Here is a 25,373-nt window from a genome sequence, read left to right on the forward strand (position 1 = left end):
AATGGAGAAACCTAGATACCCTTATGGTATTTAATTTAGACCTACTTAGGAGGGTTCCATGGAATTTGTGATGGTTTCAATTCTAGGGTATTCAAATATGTAAAACTTCATTAACATACTTACTTTTGGTATGGCCCTGGGTAAATTGCTTAACCTCACTTCACCTAAGTTTCCTCATCTAATGGAGAAATAACACCACTGGCTAATCTGGAGAGTTGGTATTAAGATTGTTAAAATGTGGGGGGGGGAGCCAAGATGACAGCATGAAGCCAGGAATTATGACTCTAGTAAAAATTTAGAGGGGCAGAACCCAAAGAAAAACTTAGGGATACAATTTCCCAGTTCAAGACAACTTAGAATTTCCACAGAAAAGATCTGTTTCACCGGAACCTAGGATTGGAAAGAGTCACAGCCACAGTGCAGCCGGTTAAGCCCATGAGTGCAGAACTGAGTCAAAGTCTTTCAAATAATCAGCAAAAATCATTTAATGCTTAAGTACTTCTGTGTAACTTGTTCAATAATCAACTAATAAATTTCCTGTGGCTTTCTGTCACACTGTTTTTGATGCACAGTCAAAATATGTTTATAAGGCTCTATATAGATTTGGTAGAGATTCATACTATGACAGTTTAGAATAAAGAAAAAGTATATAATTTGTTTTTATTTGATGGGATAAATATTGTTTTCATCTCTTATTAAGAGAGGGTGTTGGTGTTTTCTTTTTCAAAAGACAGTCTCAAGCTTCCATCAGAGAGGAAATTGGTAACGTGCTTTGCTAACAAGTCAAGCTACACTGTGAATCATCTGAGTCAATAATTATGGCTCTTATACAGATCTACTTCCTTTCAGTTTTACAAAAATATTAGAATTTTAGCTGCTAGTTTTGATGCAACCATTCTGTCATTCATTATATCAATGGCACATAAGTTTCCTATTTTCTCTTTGATGTAATTTGATCTTTTATTTTGTTGAGTGAATGAATAAAAAATTATTAAGCACTTACTATGTATTTACTATGTAAAATGCTGGTAATACCAACAGAAAAAAGATACAGTCCCTACTCTCAAGGACTTTACTTCCCAATTGAGGGGCAATAGCAACAACAACAATGGAAAAATCAGAGGCAGGATATAAGGAAAAGATCAGAAATTTTCAGTGTTCATATCGAGGTTCTAACCCAAAAATGTTTAGGTTGCAAAAGTATGCAATATACCATTGTATTAATTAGCTCATTTTATTACATTCTCTGCATTTGATATTAGGACATTAGATAATTAAAATAGGACATTTGATATTAAATTAAAATACAATTACAATTTCTCTGAGAACCCAGTCAGGAAAATTTCTAACTTTAAAGGCAAAAGTTGCTAAATCTCTCTACTTTTATTTTCATTTATATTTATCTTTGGACCCAGTAGTTGAAACATAATTCAGTTTACCAGTAACAGTAAAGATGCAACAAAGTTATTGCAACATCTATTAATAGTCCGGCACTGGGAGAAGATGAAGAAAAAAAATAGACCTTTTCTTGGGACTTTCCTTAGCCCTTGAAGAGACAGGCAAAACTTCTTTGAAATGCTTGTAGCACCGCTGGCTGCTTTTCATTCTTTCACTAGTTTCCCTGATGGGTCAATCATTTTGGCCAGGCTCTTCATAGTCCTGCTCCTTCTTTCTTCAATGTAGTTCAAAGATATTTTTCCACCCTCTGCTTTTATACAAGTTCCTTAGATTATAGCCAATTCCTTCACTGATAGATTCAAGGAGAGATTCAGGTTTTCTTCATACTAAGTTCTAATTGTTTATTTTGGTAAAGAAGGGATCTTACACACAAGATTAAAATTAATGAACTGTTACCCTTGTTAAGGTGATCAGAGAGAGGAGAATAAAGGTCATAGAAGGAAGTCAAATGATAAATCTTGGATGACTTTCATATACATTAACAAGGGAGATGATAAGGTTTATCTCATCAAATGGAACAGAATTGGAGAATTTCATCTTATCCAAGCTATATGAGCATTCAAGAAGTCAAGGAAGAGAGAAACAAGATAGAAGGAAGGGAGAATAAAAGGACTCTCAGTGGTGGCAGGTCTTCCCACTTTCTGATCCATTCTATTTTATTCTACCATTTAGATTGCCAGAAATTATTCATATCTTTCTTCTTTAGAGATACTCTTGATTTTAATTTATTTGTTTCTCAAGCTTCTTTACTGGAGTTTCTTTTTTGTTGCAGACTCCTTTGGGAATCTGTTGAAGTCTTATAGACCTATTTTCAGAATACCTTTCAATGCAAAAAATAATATATATAAAATTTCAAAGAAAAACAATTATATGGAAATACAATTTTCATAAAATGGAAACAAAATTTGTGGGTCTCATGTTAAGAATCCCTATTCTATATGTCCCCCCTGTTTTTTGGTTTTTGCTAGGCCATGGGTCTAAGTGACTTGCTCAAGGTCACACATTAAGTATCCAGAGTCTAATGTCAAATTTGAACTCACGTCCTCCTGACTTCAGGCCTGGTACTCAATCTACTGCACCACTTACCTGACTCTGTTCAATATATAGATATTTTATTAATGTTGAATTATTTATTTTAAATTTATTATATTGCTTTTCTATATTGAATCACCTTAACTTTTTGGCTTATATTGTCAATTGTTAAATAAATAATTTTTGATAAACTTTTGACTTTTTTCTTTTGGGTCATTTTTTATTCAAGTTTTCTAGTGCTAAGTATTGATTAATCTTCTGGCATTTTATTTATTTTCATTAGTTCTATTAAGTTGCTTCTGCTATAATAGCATATGAATTTTTTTCTTAGAAACATTATTTGATGCAGTTTTCCACCTATAGAACTTAAACATGTCAACAATTATACATCATACTGTTATTTGTAGGCCTGCAATGTCTTTGTCAATAACAAATCTCATGGGAAAATGTTTTTTTTTTATTATAGTTGTAATAGATACTAGTTTTTTTAATGATTATTTTATTATAGCTGGACAATTAATTGGATTTATGACATCAAATTAAAAAAAAAACTTTTCCAAATTCCATTCTAAGTATGTCTATCACCTTTGGAAAATCATTAAAGGTAATAGCATTGTTTTTTCCATTAATTTCACAATTGTATAGGCATATCCGGAGCTCTGTCTTATGCAAATTCTTCAATGCCTTTAAGTTCTTCAACTTTTCTGTCTTTAGAATTAAATAACTCCTCAATTCTTTCTTTTATCAGTTAATCTGGGTTTAGAAATGACATGATTTCTTATGACTGCCCTGCATTGATCTACACTATGTTGTATAATCAGAAACTAAGGATATACTTGATCAAATCAGTATGAATTTTTTTTCCTATTACTAGTGAGATTCCAATTTTTATGGTTTCATAATAGCTTATACAAAAATATTATTATTTTGTCTATTTCATGAGCCTTAATAGTCTGCCTGTGGTTTTATAACTTGGAACTGAGGTTATTATTGACAAAAACACTATGAAATCATCACTCTGGAGCCAGCTGACACACTAGCCATGGGGCTAACACAAGCAATTATATAGCAAATGATTAACTGGTCAGCATTTTAAGACACCTGCCAGAACTTTACAATTCTAATAGTGGTCTCAGCAAATAAACTCCTCATTATATATACTCCTTGACTGTCACACTCTTATTTTGTCATTTTGCTTCCACCTTATGATATGAATAATATATGGGGATTACAATCACCATCTATATCATCATCATTTTTATTTTTATTATTATTACAATGATAGCTTAAAAGTCATAGATCAGTGATTTCCACACAACTAAGTTCTTTTTCTATGAGTTCCTTATAATTGAAAGTGGTCAATTTTAAAGTTCTTTAACACAGGCAAAAGACTTTATATGTATTATTTAAACCTTAATTTAATATTTATTAATGTTTAATATTAATATTAACCTTAATATTTAAACCTTAATATCAATGCTATAAGACTGGTATTGCAGGTATTGTTATTAGGAATATTTTTTTCTGGTGAAAAAAGTCAAATTTTAGATACTGTAGCCCAGGAATTCCTAATTGCTAGTCTAGGACTCTATCTACAATACCATTCTGGTTCAGCCAATAGTAAAAGACTAAGCACAAACAGAGCATAAGTATAAACATTTACTACAATGTGCCCCCCCCAAACAAAAAAGCGTATAAGAATCAGTATTAAACATATCAAACATTAGTACTAAATCCTCAATATTGTTCAAATCTACACATGGTCAGAATGTTCAGTGTGACTTTTAATTTTGCTACAATTCAGGCCTAATATATTATAATGTGGAAAAAAAGTTGCATCAATCATTTCACAAGAGACCAAAAGGTATCAATGAAGTTGAAGATTAATTATGGTATTATTGTTTATTTTAAATTTTACTTAAAATTTATATCATTATTATTAAAAACACTCATTTATCCTAATAATGTTCCCATGAAAGTTCAAACTACTCTTTGTACAGTTGTGAAGTACTGTGTATACCCTTTGATCTAATGATGTCAATATTAGATCTGTGCCCCAAAGAGATCATAAAATGTTGAATGAATTCAAGGATGAAATAGCTGAAAAAAAAATAGAGAATCATGTACTCAAGGACATACATTTTCATTGTCATAGAAACAATAATCAACTGTAGGAATGGAATTCTAGAATTGGTTTAATGCTTCTTTAATAATCTACAATTATTTTACTTCGTTCAGGTCTTAATCTCAAATGACCTACCTATAGTCTTCAATTCTGAAACAGTTGCATAGTCTCCTAAATGAGAATCCAGCCAATTCCAACATGGGAATATCCATTCAATATTTGAATCGTTGGACTCCTGAATAGTTACCATCTTTAAATAAAGTCCAGCTCCATAGCCTTCTCCATCATGTGCAAGAAGCACTTTCTCCAAGTGACTCAGGGATACAGCTTCCACTATAAATAAATCCAGCTGCCAAAATCAGATATTTTAAAAGATCAATGGGTATAATGACAGTTAGCATTTATATAGAGTTAACATTTGGAAAGCACTTTGAATATATTATCCCATTTGTTCCTCATGACAACCCTGGCCAGTAAATACTATTATTAGCCTTGTTTTATAGATGAGAAAACTGAGACAAACTAAGGTTAGATGTCTTATTCAGGGTCACTGAACTTGGATCTTTCTAACTTCAAATCTAGCACCCTATCTACCCATTGCCTCATTTAGAAAGGTACTTTTTTTTTTTAGAACAAATACAGGTCAATTCAAATTATGTTGCTATGCTTGATAACCAAATATACTTCCTGAGATAATATAGTTAAAAGCATTTTGTAAACTTAAAAATTTTTATAAATATAAAATAAGATCTTTTTAGCAAAAATTCTGATTTGTGTTGAACTTTTTATGAGAAACTCTAAAAACCTGATCTAAACTACTGAAATCATCATTATAAATTAGGATCATTATCAAGGAATACATGCTAATAGGTTTCTAACATCAATTTTCTTGGTTTCTCTTGATATATATTTCTATAACTAGACTTCAGGAGAAATAGCAAGACATGCGCTAAACTCAAGATGAAAAAGTCTAAGCTTCTACCATTGTTCATTTTAATGAGATCTTCTAATTTTTATTCCAGGTATTTTCAGATATTGCTCCATTGCATATTATTTTCTTTCCCTAACACCCCTCCCCCCACAACCACAGAAACAGTTTAATAAAATAAACTAGCAGTGACTGTCTGATAAGATATATGATTGCTTTAAATTTTATATAGTAAATATTGTGAATTATGTCTTTAGTAATTTCCTTTACCAACTCTATTTTAAGTTCTTCCTTAATTCATGGAACTGCCTAGTACTTCTGCTTTCATATTTTTTTAATATTATAACTTTTAAAATATTTAGATAACATTCATTTGGAATTCACTGTGAAATAATGTAAAGTCCTAGATTATTCAAATTTTCCAGGAGGCTATTTTTCAGCAGGATGTTTTCAAAATTATCCCTAGTTTTTATAGAAAAAGGACTGTTTCCTCCAGTATTTTATGTTATTGAGTTTATTGAACAAGAAGGCAAAAATTTGTTTGCTTCTAGACCAGACCTCCAGCAACCAAGCAATTAATCTTCTCAGATTTGAAACTCTACCTAGGGTCCGAGTTGCCTTTTGGTGAGTGGATACAAATTCATCAAGCTCACTTTGTCTAGTCAGCTACGGGTCACATTATGTTTCATTCTATTCAACCATCCACTTGGTCTATTTTATCCTAGATCTCATGTTGCACATTACCCTACTCTCTACTTTCCAGCTCCTGATCTATGACTTTTCAAATTAAAATGCCATTTTCCAGGACATGTGTGTATGTATATGATTGTTTATATATGTATTTGTGTGTACAATTTATCATTATTAGAAGTTAAGTTTTATGAAAACAGAATTTATTTCACCTCTACATTTAGATTTCCATTATTTACTTCCCATTACTTAGTGTTGACACAAGGAATGTACTTACTGAATGTTTTTTCATTCATTCCTTCATTTAATGCAGGTCTTAACCTACCAACTTTTGCATTTTATAATTAATACCCAAAATTATGATTACTAATGATTTTAAAAATATCTTGAAATTTTAGACTTCCGTTCAGTGTTTTTTCTTTCATTATTTCTCTTGATTTTTTTAATCTTTCTGTTTAGTTCTATTAAGAAATCCCTTCTTTTTCTAGCTGCAGAAGTTCAATAAAAATAAGTTTGGGGACTAATCATAAAGAGGAGCAAAAGTGATATATATATATATACATATATATATATATATTTGCAGATTATATTGTAATTTATTTAGAGCACTCCAGGGATTCAATTAAAGAATAAAATGATAGATTAGCTTCAGAAAAGTGCTTCATTGACACAGATTAAATCTGTAAATTAATTTAGGTATTATCATCATTTTTATTATATTAGCTATTATATTAGTCAAACCATGAACAATGAAGTCTTGAGTTGGTAGATTAAATTCTAGATATTTCATGCATCTTATAATTACTTTGAATAAAATTTCCCTTTCTATCTCTTCCTCATATATTTTGTTAATAATATCAAAATGCAGATGGGTTTTTTTTTAGTATTATATTATATTTTGCTACTTTTTCTAATGCTATTGACTCAGGAAGGAATTCCCCATGATAAAACTGCTTCCAGGAAAAAAAATCAGAGGATCTTGGCATCAGAGATCCAGAGGCAGAAAGGACTTTATTTTCTATTTTTTAAGAAAGATTTTATTCATTTTGAATTTTTCAATTTTTCCCCTAATCTTTCTTTCCTCCTCCCCGCCCCCCCACAGAAGGCAGTCTGTAAATTTTTATAGTGTTTTTCAGGATAAGCACTCATCTAAGTTGAATGTGAAGAGAGAGAAATCATATCCTTAGGGAAGAAACATAAAGTATGAGATATAGCAAAACTACATAATAAGACAATTTTTTAAAAAGTAAAGGTAATACTCTTTGGTCTTTGTTCAAATGTCACAATTCTTTCTCTGGATACAGATAGTATTCTGCATCACAGATACCCCAAAACTGTGTCTGATTGTTGCCCTGATGGAATGAACAAGTCCATTAAGGTTGATTATCACCCCCCATGTTGCTGTTAAGGTATACATTGTTTTTCTGGTTCTGCTCATCTCGCTCAGCATCAGTTCATATAAATCCTTCCAGGCTTCTCTAAATTCCCATCCCTCCTGATTTCTAATAGAACAATAGTGTTCCATCACATACATATACTACAGTTTGTTAAATCATTCCCCAAATGAAGGACATTCACTTAATTTCCAATTCTTTGTCACCACAAACAGGGATGCCATGAATATTTTTGTACAAGTGATATTTTTACCCTTCCATAATCCCTTTAGGGTATACAGCCAGTAATGTTATTGCTGGATCAAAAGGTATGCACATTTTTTATTGCCATATGGATGTAATTCCAAATTGCTCTCCAGAAAGTTTGGATGAATTCACAGCTCCATCAACAATTTATTAGTGTCCCAGATTTCCCACATCCCTTCCAACATTGATCATTTTCTTTTCTGGTCATATTGGCCAATCTGAGAGGTGTGAGGTGAGGTGTCAGAGATGTTTTAATTTGCATTTCTCTAATAATTAGTGATTTAGAGCAATTTTTCATATGACTATCAATCGCTTTGATCTCCTCATCTGTGAATTGCCTTTGCATATCCTTTGACCATTTGTCAATTGAGGAATGGCTTGCCTTTTTAAAAATTTGACTCAGGTCTCTGTATATTTTTGAAATGAGTCATTTGTCAGAAATACTAGTTGTAAAAATTGTTTCCCAATTTACTCCATTTCTTTTGATCTTGGTTACAGTGGTTTTGTCTGTGCAAAAGCTTTTTTAATTTAATGTAGTCAAAATTGTATAGTTTACTCTTAATGATGTTCTCCCTCTGTTTCTTGGTTATAAACTGTGTGCTTTTCCACAGATCTGACAGGTAAACTACTCCTTGATATCCTAGTTTGCTTATAATATTGTTTTTTATGTCTAGATCCTGTTTCCATTTTGATCTTAGCTTGGTATAGGGTGTGAGGTGCTGACCTAATCTAGTTTTCTGCCTTACTAAACTTCCAATTTTCCCAACAATTTTTATAGAACACAGCGTTTTTATCCCAATAGCTGGACTCTTTGGGTTTGTCAAACAGCAAATTACTATAATCAATTCCGGCTATTGCACCTAGTCTATGCCACTGATCCACCACTTTATTTCTTAGCCAATACCAGACAGTTTTGATGATTGATGCTTTATAATATAATTTTAGAACTGGTAGGGCTAAGCTACCTTATTTTGCATTTATTTTATTAAATCCCTGGAGATTCTAGACATTTTATTTCTCCATATAAAGTTACTTACAACTTTTTCTAACTCATTGAAGTAATTTTTTGGATTTTTGATTGGTAGGGTACTAAACAAGTAATATAATTTTGATAGAGCTTTCATTTTTTTATATTAGCTTAGCCTAACCATGAGCAGTTGATATTTCCCCAGTTATTTAAATTTGAATTTATTTGTGTGAGAAGTGTTTTGTAATTGTGTTCAAAAAGTTTCTGAGTCTGCCTTTGCAGGTAGACTCCCAGATATTTTATATTGTCTGAAGTTACTTTGAATGAAAAGGATTTCTCTTTCTAGCTCTTTCTGCTGTATCTTGCTACTCGTATATAGAAATGTTGAGGATTTGTGAGGGTTTATTTTATATCCTGTGACTTTGCTAAAGTTGCTAATTATTTCTAGTAATTTTTTTATATGATTTTTTGGGATTCTCTAGGTATACCATCATGTCATCTGCAAAGAGTAAGAGTTTTGTCTCTTCTTTTCCAATTCTAATTCCTTCCATTTCTTTTGCTTCTCTCATTGCTGAAGCTAACATTTCTAATACGATATTGAATAGTAGTAGTAATAATGGGTATCATTATTTCACCCCTGATCTTATTGGGAATGCCTCTAGCCTCTCCCCATTGCATATAATGCTCATTAATGGTTTCAGATAGATTCTGCTCATTATTCTAAGGAATAATCCATTTATTACTACATTTTCTAGTGTTTTTAGTAGGAATGGATGCTGTATTTTGTCAAAAGCTTTTTCAGCATCTCTTGATATAATCATTTGATTTCTGATAGGTTTGTTATTGACATAATTAATTATACTGACAGTTTTCCTATTATTGAACCAACCCTGCATTCCTGGGATAAATCCTACTTGCTCATAATGTATTATCCTAATGATAACTGCTTGTAGCTGTTTTACTAAGATTTTATTTCATATTTTTGCATCTATATTCATCAGGGAGATAGGTCTATAATTTTCTTTGTCTGTTTTAACTCTTCCTGGTTTAAGTATCAGCACCATATTGGTGTCATAGAAAGAGTTAGGCAGAGTTCCATCTTCACCTATTTTTCCAGAGTTTATATGGAATTGGAACCAGTTGTTCCTTAAATGTTTGATAGAATTCATTTGTGAATCCATCTGGCCCTGGAGATTTTTTCTTAGGGAGTTCAATAATGGTTTGTTGAATTTCTTTTTCTGAGATAGGGTTGTTTAGGTATTTAATTTCCTCTTCATTTAACCTGGACAACATATATTTTTGTAAATATTCATCTATTTCACTTAGATTATCAATTTTTTTGGTATTTACTTCCTTAACTTCCTCCTTGCTTATTTTATGGCTAGATTTATCTAAATCTGAGAGTAGGAGATTGAGGTCTCCCACTAGTAGAATTTTCCGGTCTATGTCTTCCTGTAACTCCTTCAACTTCTCCTCTAAGAATTTGCACCATTGGGTGCATACATATTTAGTATCGAAATTACTTTTTTGTCTATGACACCTTTTAGGACTATATAGTTTCCTTCCTTATCTCTTTTAACACTAGCTATTTTGGGATCTTCTTTGTCTGAGATAAGGATTGATACCCCTAACTTTTTTTTTTTTACTTCAATTAAAGCAAAATATATTTTGCTCCAGCCTTTTACCTTTACTCTATATGTATCTCTCTGCTTCAAATGAATTTCTTGTAAGTAGCATATTGTAGGATTCTGGATTTTAATCCACTTTGCTATTTGCTTACATTTTAAGGGAGAGTTCATCCCATTCACGGTCAAAGTTATACTTATTAATTCTTTATTACTCTTCTTGTTATGTTCCCTCTGTTTGTATTTTTCCCTTTTTTCCCTTTATCCATATTCTCCAGTATTTTGTTTCTGACTACCACCATCTTCAGTATTTTTACCTTCCTATATCTAATTCCCCTCCACTTTTTACCCATTTCCCTTTGCCCCTTCTTTCTTCCCTTCCTTCTGTTGGTTTCCCTTTTCCTCCCCCCCCCACTTCTCCCCTTTTAATACTTGAAATGAAAGATAAGTTTCTTAAATAAATGTGTATATATTAACTTGAAGCCAAATCTGATGAGGGCAAGATTCAGGTGGTTCTCACCTTCTCTTGTCTTCCCCTCTATTGTAATAGGTCCTTTGTATCTGTTAATGTAATGAGATTTACCCCATTTAGAATCCTCCAACCTCCCATATCTTTACTGTCCTACTTTGTAGGGAGGTAATGTTTTTAAATCACTCTGAGTCACAGAAAAGTCATGAGTGTCCATCACTTCTGGTTAAGTATATTCTCTCTAATAGAATTACAATTATTGAAAGTTAGAGTCTTTCTCACAGGTAGGAATATAATCAGTTTCATCTTATTGGCTAGCAGTTTCATGAATAAGTCATGATTGTCCATCATTTCTGGCTAAAGTATATTCACTCTAAAAGAGTTACAATTCTCGAGAGAGATTAAAGTCTTTTTCCCAGGTATGGATATAGCCAGTTTCATCTTACTGGATAGCAATTTTATTTCTTTTTTTTTAAACCCCCCCCTTTTTCTTTTTAACCTTTTCATGTGTCTCTTGCATCTCCTGTTTGAAGTCCAAATTTTCTATTAAGTTCTGGTCTTTTCATCAGGAAAAGTTGGAAATCTCCTATTTCATTAAATGTCCATCTTCTCCCCCTGGAAGACAAGGTTCAGTTTTGCTTGATAATGAATTCTTGGCTGCATTCCACGCTCCCTTGCTTTTTGGAATATCACATTCCAGGCCCTTCGATTCCTTAATGTCGATGCAGTCAGGTCCTATGTAATCCTTACTGTGGCTCCTTAGTATCTAAATCGTTTTGGCTGCTTGCAGGATTTTCTCTTTTATCAGATAGTCCTGAAATTTGGCCACAATATTCCTTGGTGTTTTCATTTTGGCATGCCTCTGGTTCGATATCAAGGCCATTTTCCATCCAGTTGTATTTTCCAAAGATTTGTTTTCTTGTTGTAAGGTATTAATTTTCTCTCCCAAATTTTCCAATTGATTTTTAAACTCCTTCCTGATTTCATCAAGGACATCTTTTTGTGCTGGAGACCAAATCATATTCTTCTCAGAGGTTCTAGGTCTCTCTGGGTTAGGGTCTTTTTCTTCTAGGAATTTTTCTGTGGTTCCCCACCCACCCCTTATAACTGGCCTTTCTTCATTTTCCTGACATCTTGTGTTGGGGGAGGGCCTGGTTCACAGAGGTTTGGTGTTGAGATTCCTAAAGGCTTTACTCACTGGGTTTAGTAACTCCAAGTGGGCTGGCCAGTAAGAGGTCCTGGTTTCTTTAACTGGAGTGTCTGTGACCTTTATTTGAAGCCCTCTCTCTTGGCCTGGAGGGGGTGGTTAAAGCTGCTGAGTACTTTTATCTTTGAAAAATGGTGGGCTGTGCCCTGGGGCAAGGTAATTACTTTCCCTATTCACAGCTGAAGGAACTCTGCAGCTCACACCTCAGCCTGGGGGTGGGAGTGGGGAAGGTAGACTATAATTGTGTTTGTTCTGAGAAGAGGCTTCAGTTGAAATGAAGGTATGGACTTTTAGTTCCTCCAGACCAGAGGAGCACAGGTATCAATGTCTGCAACTCTCCCACACTGGAACTCGAATTCTAGCCCTCCCTGTAAGCTCTAGACTGTCAGTCTCACAGCCAATGCCTCTGTGCTGCTGCCACCCCCACCCCCACCCCAGAAGACAGACCTTTCTGGGTTTTGTTGGTCAGGAATCCTATTAAGAGGCTTTTTTTTCATATTGTATATGAGGGAAGATCAGGAGACCTTAGCACAGTACCTGTATTTTCTCCTCCATCTTGGTCAGAAGTCCTCTAGAAATGACTTTAGAAGATATTTAATTGAACCTCCATATTTTGCAACTAAGAAAACTGAGAGCCATTAAGCTTAAGGAAATTGTTCAAAGTTATGCTGCCAACTTTTATCTTCAAACTCTTACCTCAAACCCTATATCCAAATATTTGGTATTGCCTTTCAAAATTCCCCCCTTAGAAACAATTAAGCTAGATTTCTCCATTCCTCAGTAGACAAAGGTTCCTAAAATTGCCCATCACTAATGATCTTAACAAGGGTGAAAAAGCTGCCTTGGAAAATGATGGAAACTTGTATTATTTCAAATAGAAAAGAAGGTAAATTGTTAGTTGAGTTCCAATAGTGACTGAATGCGAGATCATACCTTAGCTTTTTATTATCTTAAAATAATTTTAAAAAATCAAAAATGTAGAAGAAAAAAAAAGTTAGGAAAAAAAATCAATCCAGGAAAGACATCATAGTAAACCACTAGAAAGATTCATAGAAAAGATTCATAGAAAAGAAAATGAAAATGAACACCAGGGGAAAGATTCAAATATTCCATAGACAAATACTATAGATTGAAAGAAAGTGATTTGAAATGTTCACATAACAGGTAGTGTTTCAATAAATATATTATTAAGATCTCTCCCTTTACTCCAAAAGGTAGAGCAGAAAAGAACTTCCAAGATGGAGACAGCTAGGTAGCATAGTGGATAGAGTCAGGAGAACTTAAGTTAAAATCTGGTCTCAGACTCTTGACATGTAATAGCTGTGTTACCTTGGGAAAATCACTTGACCCTATTACCTTTCAAAAACAAAACACTAAACAAAACAAACTTCTAAAATGATTCAGAAGAATGAGATAATTAAAAGAAGAATTTGGGGCTTAAATTAAGACTAAAATTAGATCTCTCAATTAAAAAAAATCAAAAATAAGAAAATGGATTTAAATCAAATGACAGAGAACTTCTCCAGAGAAATATGGGAAGGTAAATGAACTGATGCAAAGTAAAGTAAGAAAAATTAGGAAAGCAATATAATAAATGATTGCAAAAATATAAATGGAACAGAAAAAAAGGGATTGGAATGTTGCACAATTATAACTGCTAAGCTTGACCCAAAAGAAGAGCTGAGAATATATATCTCCTTTTCTTCTTTCTGCAGGGCTTAGAATCACAAAGTTCATGGTTCAAATACTATTTTAGATACTTTCTCTCCTTGTGATCCTCAGAAATAAGTCACTTAATATCTCTCTGGCTCAGTTTCCTCATGTCTTATAAGTTTGTTGCCATTATAGATTATTAGATATGAATGATATGTTGCTTGGTTTTCCTGAATTTTTTCCCCTTTTGATCTTTGCTATAACCTGATGGCTCAATGGAAAGGAGAAATGAAAAGAGGTTCATACATCAGGATGATAAATGGAAAGATATCTCTAAAATTAAAATAGATCATTCTTATTTTTGGAAAGAGCAGTTTCATTGGAGTAGTGAGGTTGATTTGAAACCAAGTCTTATAACTCTAAATAATAGTTTTTCCACTGAACAATGTAGCATGTCACTTCTTCTGGAAGAAGACCCCTCCCCCCAAATCATCTCAAGTACTTCTTCCACTTTCTTTTTTTATTTTTTTGGATGGCAATGGAGTTAAGTGACTTGTCCAAGTCACATAGCTAGTTAATTTAAGGTGTCTGGGGTCAGATTTGAACTCATGTCCTCCTGACTCCAGCACCAACCCTTTATCCACTGTGCCACCTAGTTGTCCCTTTTTTCACTTTCTAATGAATTTCTCATTCAGTATCATTTGTGGTGTTTAGCCATAACTGTGTACTCATTTATTAAATTCAATAAAGGTAAAGATTGTGACTTATCTAATCTCTCTCTAGAACCTGTAATGGGGTTTGGAATTTGGTAGGAACTAAATAAATATTTATTGAATATTTAATATTGAATAATCCCAAGACTCAAAGATGTCATTTTCTTTCAGGGAAGGTTATGACAAAATTGTCACAGTGATAAAATGATACTTTAAAATGATTTCCTAAAAGTAAGGTTATTGAGAGACAGCTGCCATGGTAAGGAAATATCAAACTGAAGGACAACAAAACTTCTGGATGCTGCCCAAATACAATTAGTAAATTTTTACCAAAATAAAAAATATATTAAGTACAATAAAAATGTTAATTTGAGATTTTCTATGTCAATTTGGAACCCACAAGGATCCATTTCTAACTGAGTTTGACACCATTGGCAGAGTGGAAAGAAAGCTGACTTTGGAACCAGGAAGATGGGCACCTATGTTTCTCCTCTGGTACTTTTTGCTTAATACCTCAGGTAAGACATCAATACATACTGATGACAATAATTAGCAGCTCCATATACTATTGAAATGACAGGTCTGCTTAAAGAAAGGGAGAGTAAACAGTGAAGAAGTATCTTTGTTGATGTTGCTGATAAAAATTATATCATTTTCATTATTATTATTATTGTTAAAACTTTCTAAGAAATTTTTCAGAATAAGTAAAAAACAAATTATATAACCCATTTTATAACTATTTAGTATTCAAAAAATCAAATATTATAAAAACATTTTAGTGAAAAGATACAGTTTCTTCTCAGACTTCTGTAATTCCTAAATAATATTCCTTTGGGTAAATTAGGTTTTTAATGATGGAATTGCCAAAATTAAGTTTCCAAAATTAATGGAAGAAATATGTCAGTATGAGTCTTCATATTAGACATTACATAAGGTTCTATTTTTTCTTATGTGGAGGCAGAAGGGCTAAGCACTTTATAATAGGCATCTTGCTTGAATTTGAGACATGATGTTGTTGTGGAAAGAACAGTGAACCTGGGGTCTTTCACACCCTCAATCTCCTAATTATTGCTTGGATTTTTCTCTTATAAGAAAAAACAAGGAAAGGAAGGAGGGAGGGAGGAAGGAAGGAAGGAAGGAAGGAAGGAAGGAAGGAAGGAAGGAAGGAAGGAAGGAAGGAAGGAAGGAAAAGAAGGAGGAAGGCAATAAGGGACTTTCAAAAAGAGGGAGAGAGGGAGGCAGGGAAGGAGAAAAAGAAGGAAGAGGATAAAAGGAAGAGAGGGGGGGAGGAAAGGGAAAGAAGAAAGGAAGGAAAGAGCAAAGGAAGGACATATTAAGCATTTAGTATACAGCAAGCACTGTACTTAGTGCTTAACAAATATTTCATTTGATCTTCAACAATTCTGGCAGGTAATTGCTATTATTATCCCATTTTTTCAATTGAGGAAACAAAAGTAGACAGAGGTTGAGTGATTTGTTCAGAGAGGGAGAGGGAGAGGGGGAGGGGAGGGGGAGGGGGAGGGGAGGAAGAGGGGGAAGGGGAGGGGGGAAGGGAGGGGGAGGGAGAGGGGGAGGGGATGAGAGGGAGACTTTTATAAAAGAACTAAGGCTAAAAACTTCAATGTCAAAAACTTATTTTTAAAAATATGGCTCCTTTGAGAACTCTATAGTTAATGGTGTCATTTCAGTTTTAACACAACCCTAGAGCAAAGATCCCATCTGTAGTTCATGCAGGACCCAAGAAAAGGAGATTCACATCTTGCTCAGTGAAGAAGTGTCTTGAGACACTTTGTCAAGAGACAAATGTCTTCACTTAGAAGACTGAATAGAAGAAAGGAATTGCCTGGACTTCTCTGGGAATGTTACTCAACATATCTTCTATGGAGCAGGGAGTTGTTTGCTTATTTATTCCCTACTTTATACTTGGCTTCAACTCCTGATAAACCATTTTTTCTTATTGTTTTCAGAGCAAAAATTGTTTTCCTTGGAAGGGAAAACTGGAACAACCTATAAATGGAGTAATTCCACTCTCTATCACATTTCACATTTTATCATCATGCCATTTGGTATATCTTTTGTTTGTGGTTTTTATTATATTCCCTTTACCTATCATCCCAAATGCTTACAATAAACTTCCTTTGCTCATCTACCTGAAGGAAGTTTCCTTCAATATTTGACTTTTGTCCATTAAAAAAGTCTGAAACACAAGAGAACTCAAAATTAACAACTCTGAGATTTAGAGGGTAAATTCAAGTTGCTTCTTTGAGTCACAGTGTTTCCAGGTGACTATGCAAAGTAAAAGCAGTTTTCCTAACATTGAAAAAGGGAAAGAGGGAGCAGTCATTACATATGCGTAATACAGCTTTTTTACCTTGTTTCTTTGAAATAATTCTCCTTTTTTCAAGGATCGATACAACTTCCTAGCACCGGAATCTCCTCTTTGTCCATAGAGAGTGATAAAAACATTGGCAAAGGTTTCAGCTCCCCATTGGTCTCCAGTGTATACAGAAACAATATATTTAACAACTGAAAGAAACAAAAATATTGTTAATTTAATAGAACACGTTTAGACTCTACTCTGTGAGACTATTAGACATACAAATAAAGGAGAGATCATTAAATGTTCCTTGGAGAAAGTAAAGATATGAACACAAAAGACCTTAAATTTAATGTCAATAATTTTGAAGTTTTTGATGATAAATCAATGACAAAGGGCATTGATTGTGGTTTTCTAATTTTTGTCCTCTGAAAGCAAAGAATACAGAAGATAAAAATTAATTTTGGAAGTGAACAGTTGGCTAAAATGGAAAATGAAAATGTTATTTGTATTTCTGAACAATGATTTTCTTGGTCAGTGATAGAAGACACCTAACAAATGCCTGGTAAGAACATATTTGCTGTAGATCTTATTAATCTTGTCAAAAAGATTGTAGGATTTAAAAGACTTCCTATCACTATATATCAAGCTGGAAACCATAAATAATAACCACAAAGAAGAAAAGATAGCAATTGGAAAAACCCAAAGTTCACAGGAGACAAACTCCAAGAAAACTCAGAAGTAAAACTTATGACCTCAAATGTGTGCATACAAATGAATAAAGTATAAAGTCTAGAACAAAAATAACTAAAGGTCCTAAAACCTGACAAATTTAGTCTCATCCAACTGACATATGTTGGGATGAAACCCATGACTGGGCCATGATTCTTGATGGATATATCTTATAAAAAAAAAGATAGGCAAAAAGAGGGATGATGGGACAGCATTTTATATTTAAAAATCTTTACTTAGGTATGAATATCCAGGAACCAGAGGGAGAAAGCATAATAAAGAATACTTGGAGAATCAATGGAGGGAGAAACAGTTATGATTTTGTCAGGAAAATACTCCAAAGACAACCTAAAAAGAAAGATGGAATAGATGAGAAATGTAAGACACATCACAAGCCTTGCATAGATACTTGATATCATAGTTATAGGGGATTTCAATGATTTAGACATCTGATGACACTATATCTCACAAGCAGAGAACCTAATAATTTCTTTTTGTTTCTTTTTTGTTTTTGCAAGGCAATGGGGTTAAGTGACTTGTCCAAGATTATTTTTTTTCCTTATCTCCTCACTTCTCTTTTTTATTTAATATTTATTCTCATTTTGTACAAATAATGCTTTTATACCTTAATAAAATATTCTTGTTTAAGAGTAAATGAAATACCCCTCCCCCCATAAATATAGACTTGCTTGAGCAATAAAGTAAAAGGGAGAGAAAAAAATTAAAATTAAAAAAAAATAGTAAGTGTCGAATTTGCACTCAGGTCCTCTTGCTCCAGGCCAGTGCTCTATCCACTGAGCAACCTAGTTACCCCTGAATAATTTCTTGATCTGCCTTTTTCAAAAAGAAGGACCAACAGGAAGAAATCATATTCTAAATCTGATTTTTTATTAATGTACAAAAACTGGATGCTGGAGTGAAAATAATGAGGGCCCAAAGGAAGTAACCATTTCTCCTAGAAGGTCCAATGGAGGAAAGAAAATGTAGGTGCAATTACATATATCTCTATCATCTCTATCTCTGTCTCTGTCTCTGTCTCTGTCTCTGTCTCTGTCTCTATCTCTATCTCTATCTCTATCTCCATCTATATCTATATCTATCTTTATTTACTATATATCCATGGATATAAATATATATTATACAAATCCCTATATGCTCCTGTAATATATGTATGCATGATTGCATGTGTAGGTATAACATTCATGTATGCTTGCATATGTTTAGATATACATGTATCTACATATACATTCCTATGGAACACATATTTCAAAGGATTCAGAAGAAAAATATGTCAGATTCCATGGATGATGATAATAATACAGGAGAAATGTACTCAGAAGAGGCAGGAGATACTCAAAGATGTAATTCTAAAATACAGAGTAACATTCTATTGAGAAGGAAAAATGAGATTTATTAAGCATTAACTATGGATCCTATGCACACAAACATAAAACTCATCAACTGCTTTGAATTTTTTAAAGAAACATATATACTATGGAAGTAAGAACAGGGAATAGATGTTGAAGTGAATATAGGGGAATAATTTTAAAGTAAAATTCAGTATAAATTGAAGCTAGAGAAGTAAAGGAAGGATAACAGCAACAAACTTCACTTAATTGGATTTTTTTTTAATAATACTGGAAGAAAAAGGAAGATCAGGAGCTTTTCTTAGAGCATATGGAACTATGATAATTGACAGAAGAGAGAAAGCAGAGCTGTTCAATTCTTGTTTTGTTTCTGTTTTCTCTGCCAAAGGAATGATCTTTATACTAGGAATAAGTGAACAAAAATGACTAACTGAATTGATACCAAGACAAGTAAGAAAATACTAAGAAAGTACCTATTGCCCTTGAAGATCCAGGTGAACCACATCCTCTGCTATTAGAAAAACTGAACTGAACACAACAATTTGTGAAAGAAAATAGGAGAGGACCACCAATATTGTATAAGGACAAATGCTGCACTGATTTTCAAAAAAGTTAAGAAAATAAAATCTGCAAACTAGAATGTAGTGTTCATGACTTCAGTTCTTGGGAAAATTCTAGGATTAGATTTGTCTTATTTGATTCTCGATTACAGAGTCAATAAAAATGAATAGAAGTTACAGAATCAAATTTAGATGGGATGTCAAGAAATATCAATTAAATTAAAATATATTAAAATTATAACTATTGTGAAGTTTTTTGTTAAAATTTAAAATAATTAAAACTTCTAGAAACTTAGACTGTCTAAAAGTGATCAGGGCTGATTAGGTGATGAGGACCAGAATGAGTTCTATCAGTGAAAAAGGCAGAAAAGGAGATAAATAGCAAATATATGGTAAAAAATATTTCCCATATAACAGACAAAAGAGCCGGGGAAAGGAGAATGGAGCACTGGATTTTTAAAAGTTTATTTAAAAGTTTATTATTTCATATTTATTCATATTAAGAAATCTAGTAAACATAATGGAGGAGCATGAGGGGGATTATTGGGTTTAAGATCAATGAAAACACAAAGAGAAGCAATTTCATCACCGTGAAGCATGTCACTATAGACCACTTGTAAAAATAATAAATCAATCAATGAACATTTATGAATCACCTACTATGTGCCAGGCATTGTAGAAATAGAAAACATGTTAGCATGGGGTCATCACAGGATAGTGATGAGAAAATTCAATATTCATAATACACATGCACACACATATATATGTGTGTGTATGTGTATGTGTATATATTTCCATCAAAAAATAGAGCACCTAATACTTTCTTGATTTACAGTAATGATAATAGACTATTAAAAAGATATGGGAAACAATGAGAGAAAATTATATTTTAAACCTTATTCTTGCCAAAAAAGAAAAATAGTGACTGGATGAAAAAAAATTAGAAAATTTGATAGGAGGTGACTAATATAAGTCACAAATGATACAGAGGAGAAGAAAATCAGATATAAATAAGCATTTCCCTTAGCTTTGAAGATAGATGTCCATTCAAATAAATCAGATTTGGGGAAAGAAGATTCCAAATGATTAAGAGAAAGAATAGATAGGATCCTATGACCTAAAATTCTCTAGGGACATTAGCCTAAGAGGAACATAAAGCTCTTCAGTCAACAAGTATTTATTGTCTACTATATTTCAGTTACTTTGCTAAGTGATGCTAAGAAAGACAAAAAGAGTTGTACTCAAGGAGTTGACATATAATGGAGAAGGTTGTTAATCTAGCATTTTTAAAGAGAACTAATGTCATCATGGGTGAATTGGATTTAAGTAAGGTAGAGTTACACAAAGTCATCAGCTTTCCTCTATCTTTAGAGTCATCTAAGTCCAGTACTAAGACAAAAGTCAAGATGATGGGAGTTGGTTAGGTATGACCTTGGCAACTTCAATGTCTGATCAAACTTTAAACACTCTCCCTTATTGAATACAATCACCCTCATTGTTGGAACATTGTTGGAACAAATTTTTCTCCTCTGTACATTCCATAAGGGAAGTCTTCACATAGGGAGTAGATACCCTGCTAACTTACATTTGGATTTGTGGTCCATCAGTTCACTCTTCAAACTGTTTTAGCCCATCTGCCAAGATAGTTTTATAAGGGTGAAGCCCCTGTGAATATTATAACTTCTTGGAGCCACAGGTGAGAGTTTAGGGACAGGTGGAGACCAAAGATGGATGAGATGCCCTGAAAAGGGTTTCAAAAATCCCTCACAGCTGAGGAGCTGAATAGCCTAGATAGCCCAAGACAATAGATAAACTACTGAATGCAAACAAGATCTAAACAGGATAAAAGGGAGATAATCTCAGAGAGAAGGCACTAACATTAAGGAGGACAGGGAAAAGCTTCAGGGGAGAAGATAGGATTCTAGAAGATCTTAAAACAATCCAGAAAGAGAAATAAAGAAAGAACTACAGGCATGAGAGATAGCCAGTGAATTTGCACAGAGTATAGATAGAGAATCTATTCAAGGAACAGTAAAAGAGGCCAGAGTATTTGAAAACTAGAAAGGTAGGAAGGGACAAGGTTAGGAAGGGGTTTAAAAGTCAATTGTAGGATTTATATTTTATCTTGGAGGCAATATTGAACAAATAGAGTAAATTGAATATGGTTGGGGTGGGGGGCTTACATGGACAAACCTGTGCTATAGGAAGAGCCTTTTGATAGCAGAGTGGAGGATATTATGGAGTGAGGAGAGATTTGATGCAGGGATATAAACAAGAAAGCAATTACAATAGACTAGGCATAAAGTGATGAGGGCTGTGCAGGATGACAGCAGTGTCAGAAGAAAGAAAAAGGTATATATAAGAAATGTTGAAAAGATAAATTCAATAGATTGGATTTGGGGGTAGAAAGGAAAGAGTAAGGAATAAAGGTTGCAACATGATTGAGAATGTGAGTGACTGTTAGAATGGTGGTATCTTTGACAGTAATAGAGAAGTTCAGGAGAGAAGAGATTTGGTGGAGGGTAAGAAAATGACTTCAATTTGAGGCATGTTGAGTTTAACACACACACACACACATACACATACACATACATATACCTATGGTATTCAAATCAAGATGTAACAGTGGTTGTAAATAGAAGACTGAAGATAAAGAGAAAGATAAGAGTTGGATATGTAGAATTCAGAAATATCTACATAGAAATGATAACAAAAGAGAGTGAAAAGGAAAAGGAAAAAGTCCAGGAGAGAATCTTAGCATTCACTCATGATTAGTAGGTTTTAGTCTAAATGAAAATCTAGCAAAGGAGACTGAGAAGGCATGGTCAGACTAACTGAGGAGGACCTGCCAGACTAAAGAGAATTAAGAAGGGAGTGAAGGGGAAATGAGATAGAGACATAACTTATACAAAGGTCTTATCAAAGGAGTTTATCCAAGAAGGCATAAAAAAAATGGGAAAATAGCTAATGGGGACAGACAAATCCAATTTGAACTTTTTTTTTTAAGGATGGGAGAGAAACATAGTATCTCTAGGCAGCAGGGGAACAGCCAGTTGACAGGGAAAGATTGAAGGTTAGTGAGGAGGGGTATTGATAAAGAGGGTAATTTGTTATAGAAGAGCTGGAATGAGATCACTTGTGCTCATAGAAGAGTTTGCCTTGCATAGGACACTTTGAGACAGAAGTGAAGGATACAGTGATATAAGATAAGGAGAGAAAAAGAGAAGCTCTTGGTGTCTATACTCAATTTTTTTTCAGCAAAATTATGAGTCAAGGTTCTCAGTTGAGAAGGTGGGGACAGGGAATTTAATGGGAGGTATGTGAAAGGATGAATAGGTGTCAAAAAGTTGCTATGGTAAGAGGGATAGATATTGGGAGGGGTAGGAGAGTGTAAAAGGATTGTTTTGGTCCAGTGATGGCCAAAATGAAATTCAGAAGAAACAGAAGTAATTCCAATGAGTATGAAAAGGAGAAATTGCAAATGCAAAGAGGATTCATCTGCTAAATGAGAATTTTAAAAGATGTACAGATGACAAAATCAAGGATAGGGAATGGAGAATACCAAAATGTAATATGATCCTTTATAAGTAGTCAGGAATACTGAAGCTCAAAATGATCCAAATCCATTGAGAAAAACTAAGTATAACTCAAAAAGGTTTGGGCTTTTGTCTTTCCTTTTTTTTAATCTTTGCCTTGGGTTTGTTTTAAGATAAAAGAAAAGAAGGGATCAGTATAATAACTGATAAAGAGAATGAAGATCTGATCTTCTCATACTTTGCTTCTGTTTTCTCTACCAAATAGAATATTTGATAAATATATTAAGGGAAATTTTAAAAATTGCTAAAAAGAATTGATAAGCAATAGCAATAAAAAATGAGAATATCTATTGTCCTTAATGAATTCAAATCAATTGACCTCAATGAATTTCTAATTCTGAGGTTCTGTGATGCTTTGATTCTGATCTACAGTAATTTATGACTGGTGGAGATCAAAGCTAGGTGATAGATATACAGGGGATGAGTTAGTCAACAAGCATTTATTAAGCAATTACTAGGTACTAGACATATACAAAGAAAAGCAAAAGTACCTGCCCTCAAGGAATTCCCATTCAAATGGAGGAATCAACATATTTGCAGGGCAAACAATCTTAAAGGGAAGTGGTACCAATTAGGGAAAGAAGGCTGAAGATTTGTAAATAGCATCAGATGTCAACTAGAACATTCAGATAAAAAGTTATTTAATAGTCAAGACATGGATCCTTTGCATTATCTCCTATGTAATAAAATAGCAGAAAAAAGAGACTTGGCATTAGGAAACTCTAACTCAAGATTTCAGATTTGCAAATAATTATGCTAATTTATCTTACAGAATTTTATTTAAGCATTGCAAGAGAACTGACAGACTCTCTTCTTAACTCTATTCCAAAACTTAGCATCAATTTAGCTATTACCACTTTCTAAATGAACACTGTGTTCTGGTATATTTTAATAATGACAAGAATAGTTAAGGCATTGTGTAAACATCTTTTGGAATAAAATAACATCATTTCATGACAACAATCACTTTTCATAAAGGTCTCAATAAATCAGACTATGATAAGCTAAAGACTAAGAAAACAGAACAAAAATGTTTTTTGCAAATGTGAACGATGAGCTTTATCTTTTAATCACATAATTATAGATTGCAATTTTTGTTCACTTAGAATTACATACAGTACTGAATAAACATTAAATTCTATTTGTCATTAAAATTGTCTAGAGCCACATTTATCCATGGCCTGAGAGAACATCATGACTTCAGAGATATAAAGGGCAGAGAAAAATCATAAAATGAAATGCTTTCTGCATTGATTTGCTTTCAAAGCTTTGTTCATATTGCTCCTGTATCCATTAATGTTATTAGTTTATTTTACCTGATAAAGAATTTTGGCTCTTAGTTTCTGCAGGGAATTCTTTCACCAGTTCCCCATCTTCTCTGTTAAGAGAGAACCACTGGTTACAGTCAAAGTTCATTTCTTGTTTGGACTGTAGCTCCTGTAAGTGAAAAGACTTCAAATGCCAACCTTCAAAGCCCGACAAATCATCACAGCTGACCCGAATCTTGTACACATCTCCAACATCTCCAATTTCAATCTACAATGTGGAGCAATGAGGAAAATGGACAAATAAACAGCTATGTAAAATAACAGATATATATATATACACACACATATATGTATACATACGTATATGTATACATATATGTATATATACATATATATCTTATATAATTTGTTAGGAATTGCTAATCTAGTACAAATGCTGCCTTTTACATTTGAAGAAATGAAGGTCAGAAATAAGATTTTCAAATCACATAGTAACTAGCAGGATTTGAACCCAGGTCTGAAATTTCATAACTAGTATTCCCCCTACCCCAATAACACAACACTGTGCTCAATAATTAAAATTCCTTCTCCTAAATTGCCAGGAATCAGTTGGCATACAATGCAATCAACATAAAATAATTGCTGAATTGTCATTGTAACATTTTATGAAAGAATATGGAATAGGAGCTAATGCTTTCGCATTTTAGTGGAGGAAGAAATGATTCATCAGTATTGGACTACCCAAAGAGATAATTTACACTTTTCTAAATGGTTTAGGGAAGAGAACAGAGAATGAAGTTTTCTTTTCTTTCTTTCTTTCTCTCTCTTTCTTTCCTTCTTTCTTTCTTTCCTTCCTTCCATCCTTCCTTCCTTCCTTTCTCTTTCTTTCTTTCTTTCTTTCTTTCTTTCTTTCTTTCTTTCTTTCTTTCTTTCTTTCTTTCTTTCTTTCTTTCTTTTTTGCTTATGTATGGGAAATAGTAGAGCTTCCCTTCTGCCTTACCATTAATCCTAAATTTTATGGATGGG

General features: G+C 33.2%; 1 protein-coding gene across 5 annotated transcripts in view; it reads right to left on the bottom strand.

The window, feature by feature from the left end:
• Positions 1-25,373, bottom strand: part of LOC141497715 (lipoxygenase homology domain-containing protein 1-like) — a 710,463-nt gene that overhangs the window by 221,334 nt on the left and 463,756 nt on the right. For 4 of the 5 annotated variants that reach the window (XM_074200482.1, XM_074200484.1, XM_074200481.1 and 1 more), the window contains 3 exons: positions 24,396-24,615; positions 16,879-17,033; positions 4,751-4,964 (listed from right to left, as the gene is read on the bottom strand). In XM_074200482.1, the coding sequence (XP_074056583.1) occupies positions 4,751-4,964; positions 16,879-17,033; positions 24,396-24,615 (589 nt within the window). Of the gene's footprint in view, positions 1-4,750; positions 4,965-16,878; positions 17,034-24,395; positions 24,616-25,373 lie in introns of those variants that run through there. The other variant, XM_074200485.1, reaches the window with a different exon arrangement.

The sequence above is a fragment of the Macrotis lagotis genome, chromosome X (genome assembly GCF_037893015.1).
Source record: "Macrotis lagotis isolate mMagLag1 chromosome X, bilby.v1.9.chrom.fasta, whole genome shotgun sequence".
Lineage (NCBI taxonomy): Eukaryota > Metazoa > Chordata > Mammalia > Peramelemorphia > Peramelidae > Macrotis > Macrotis lagotis.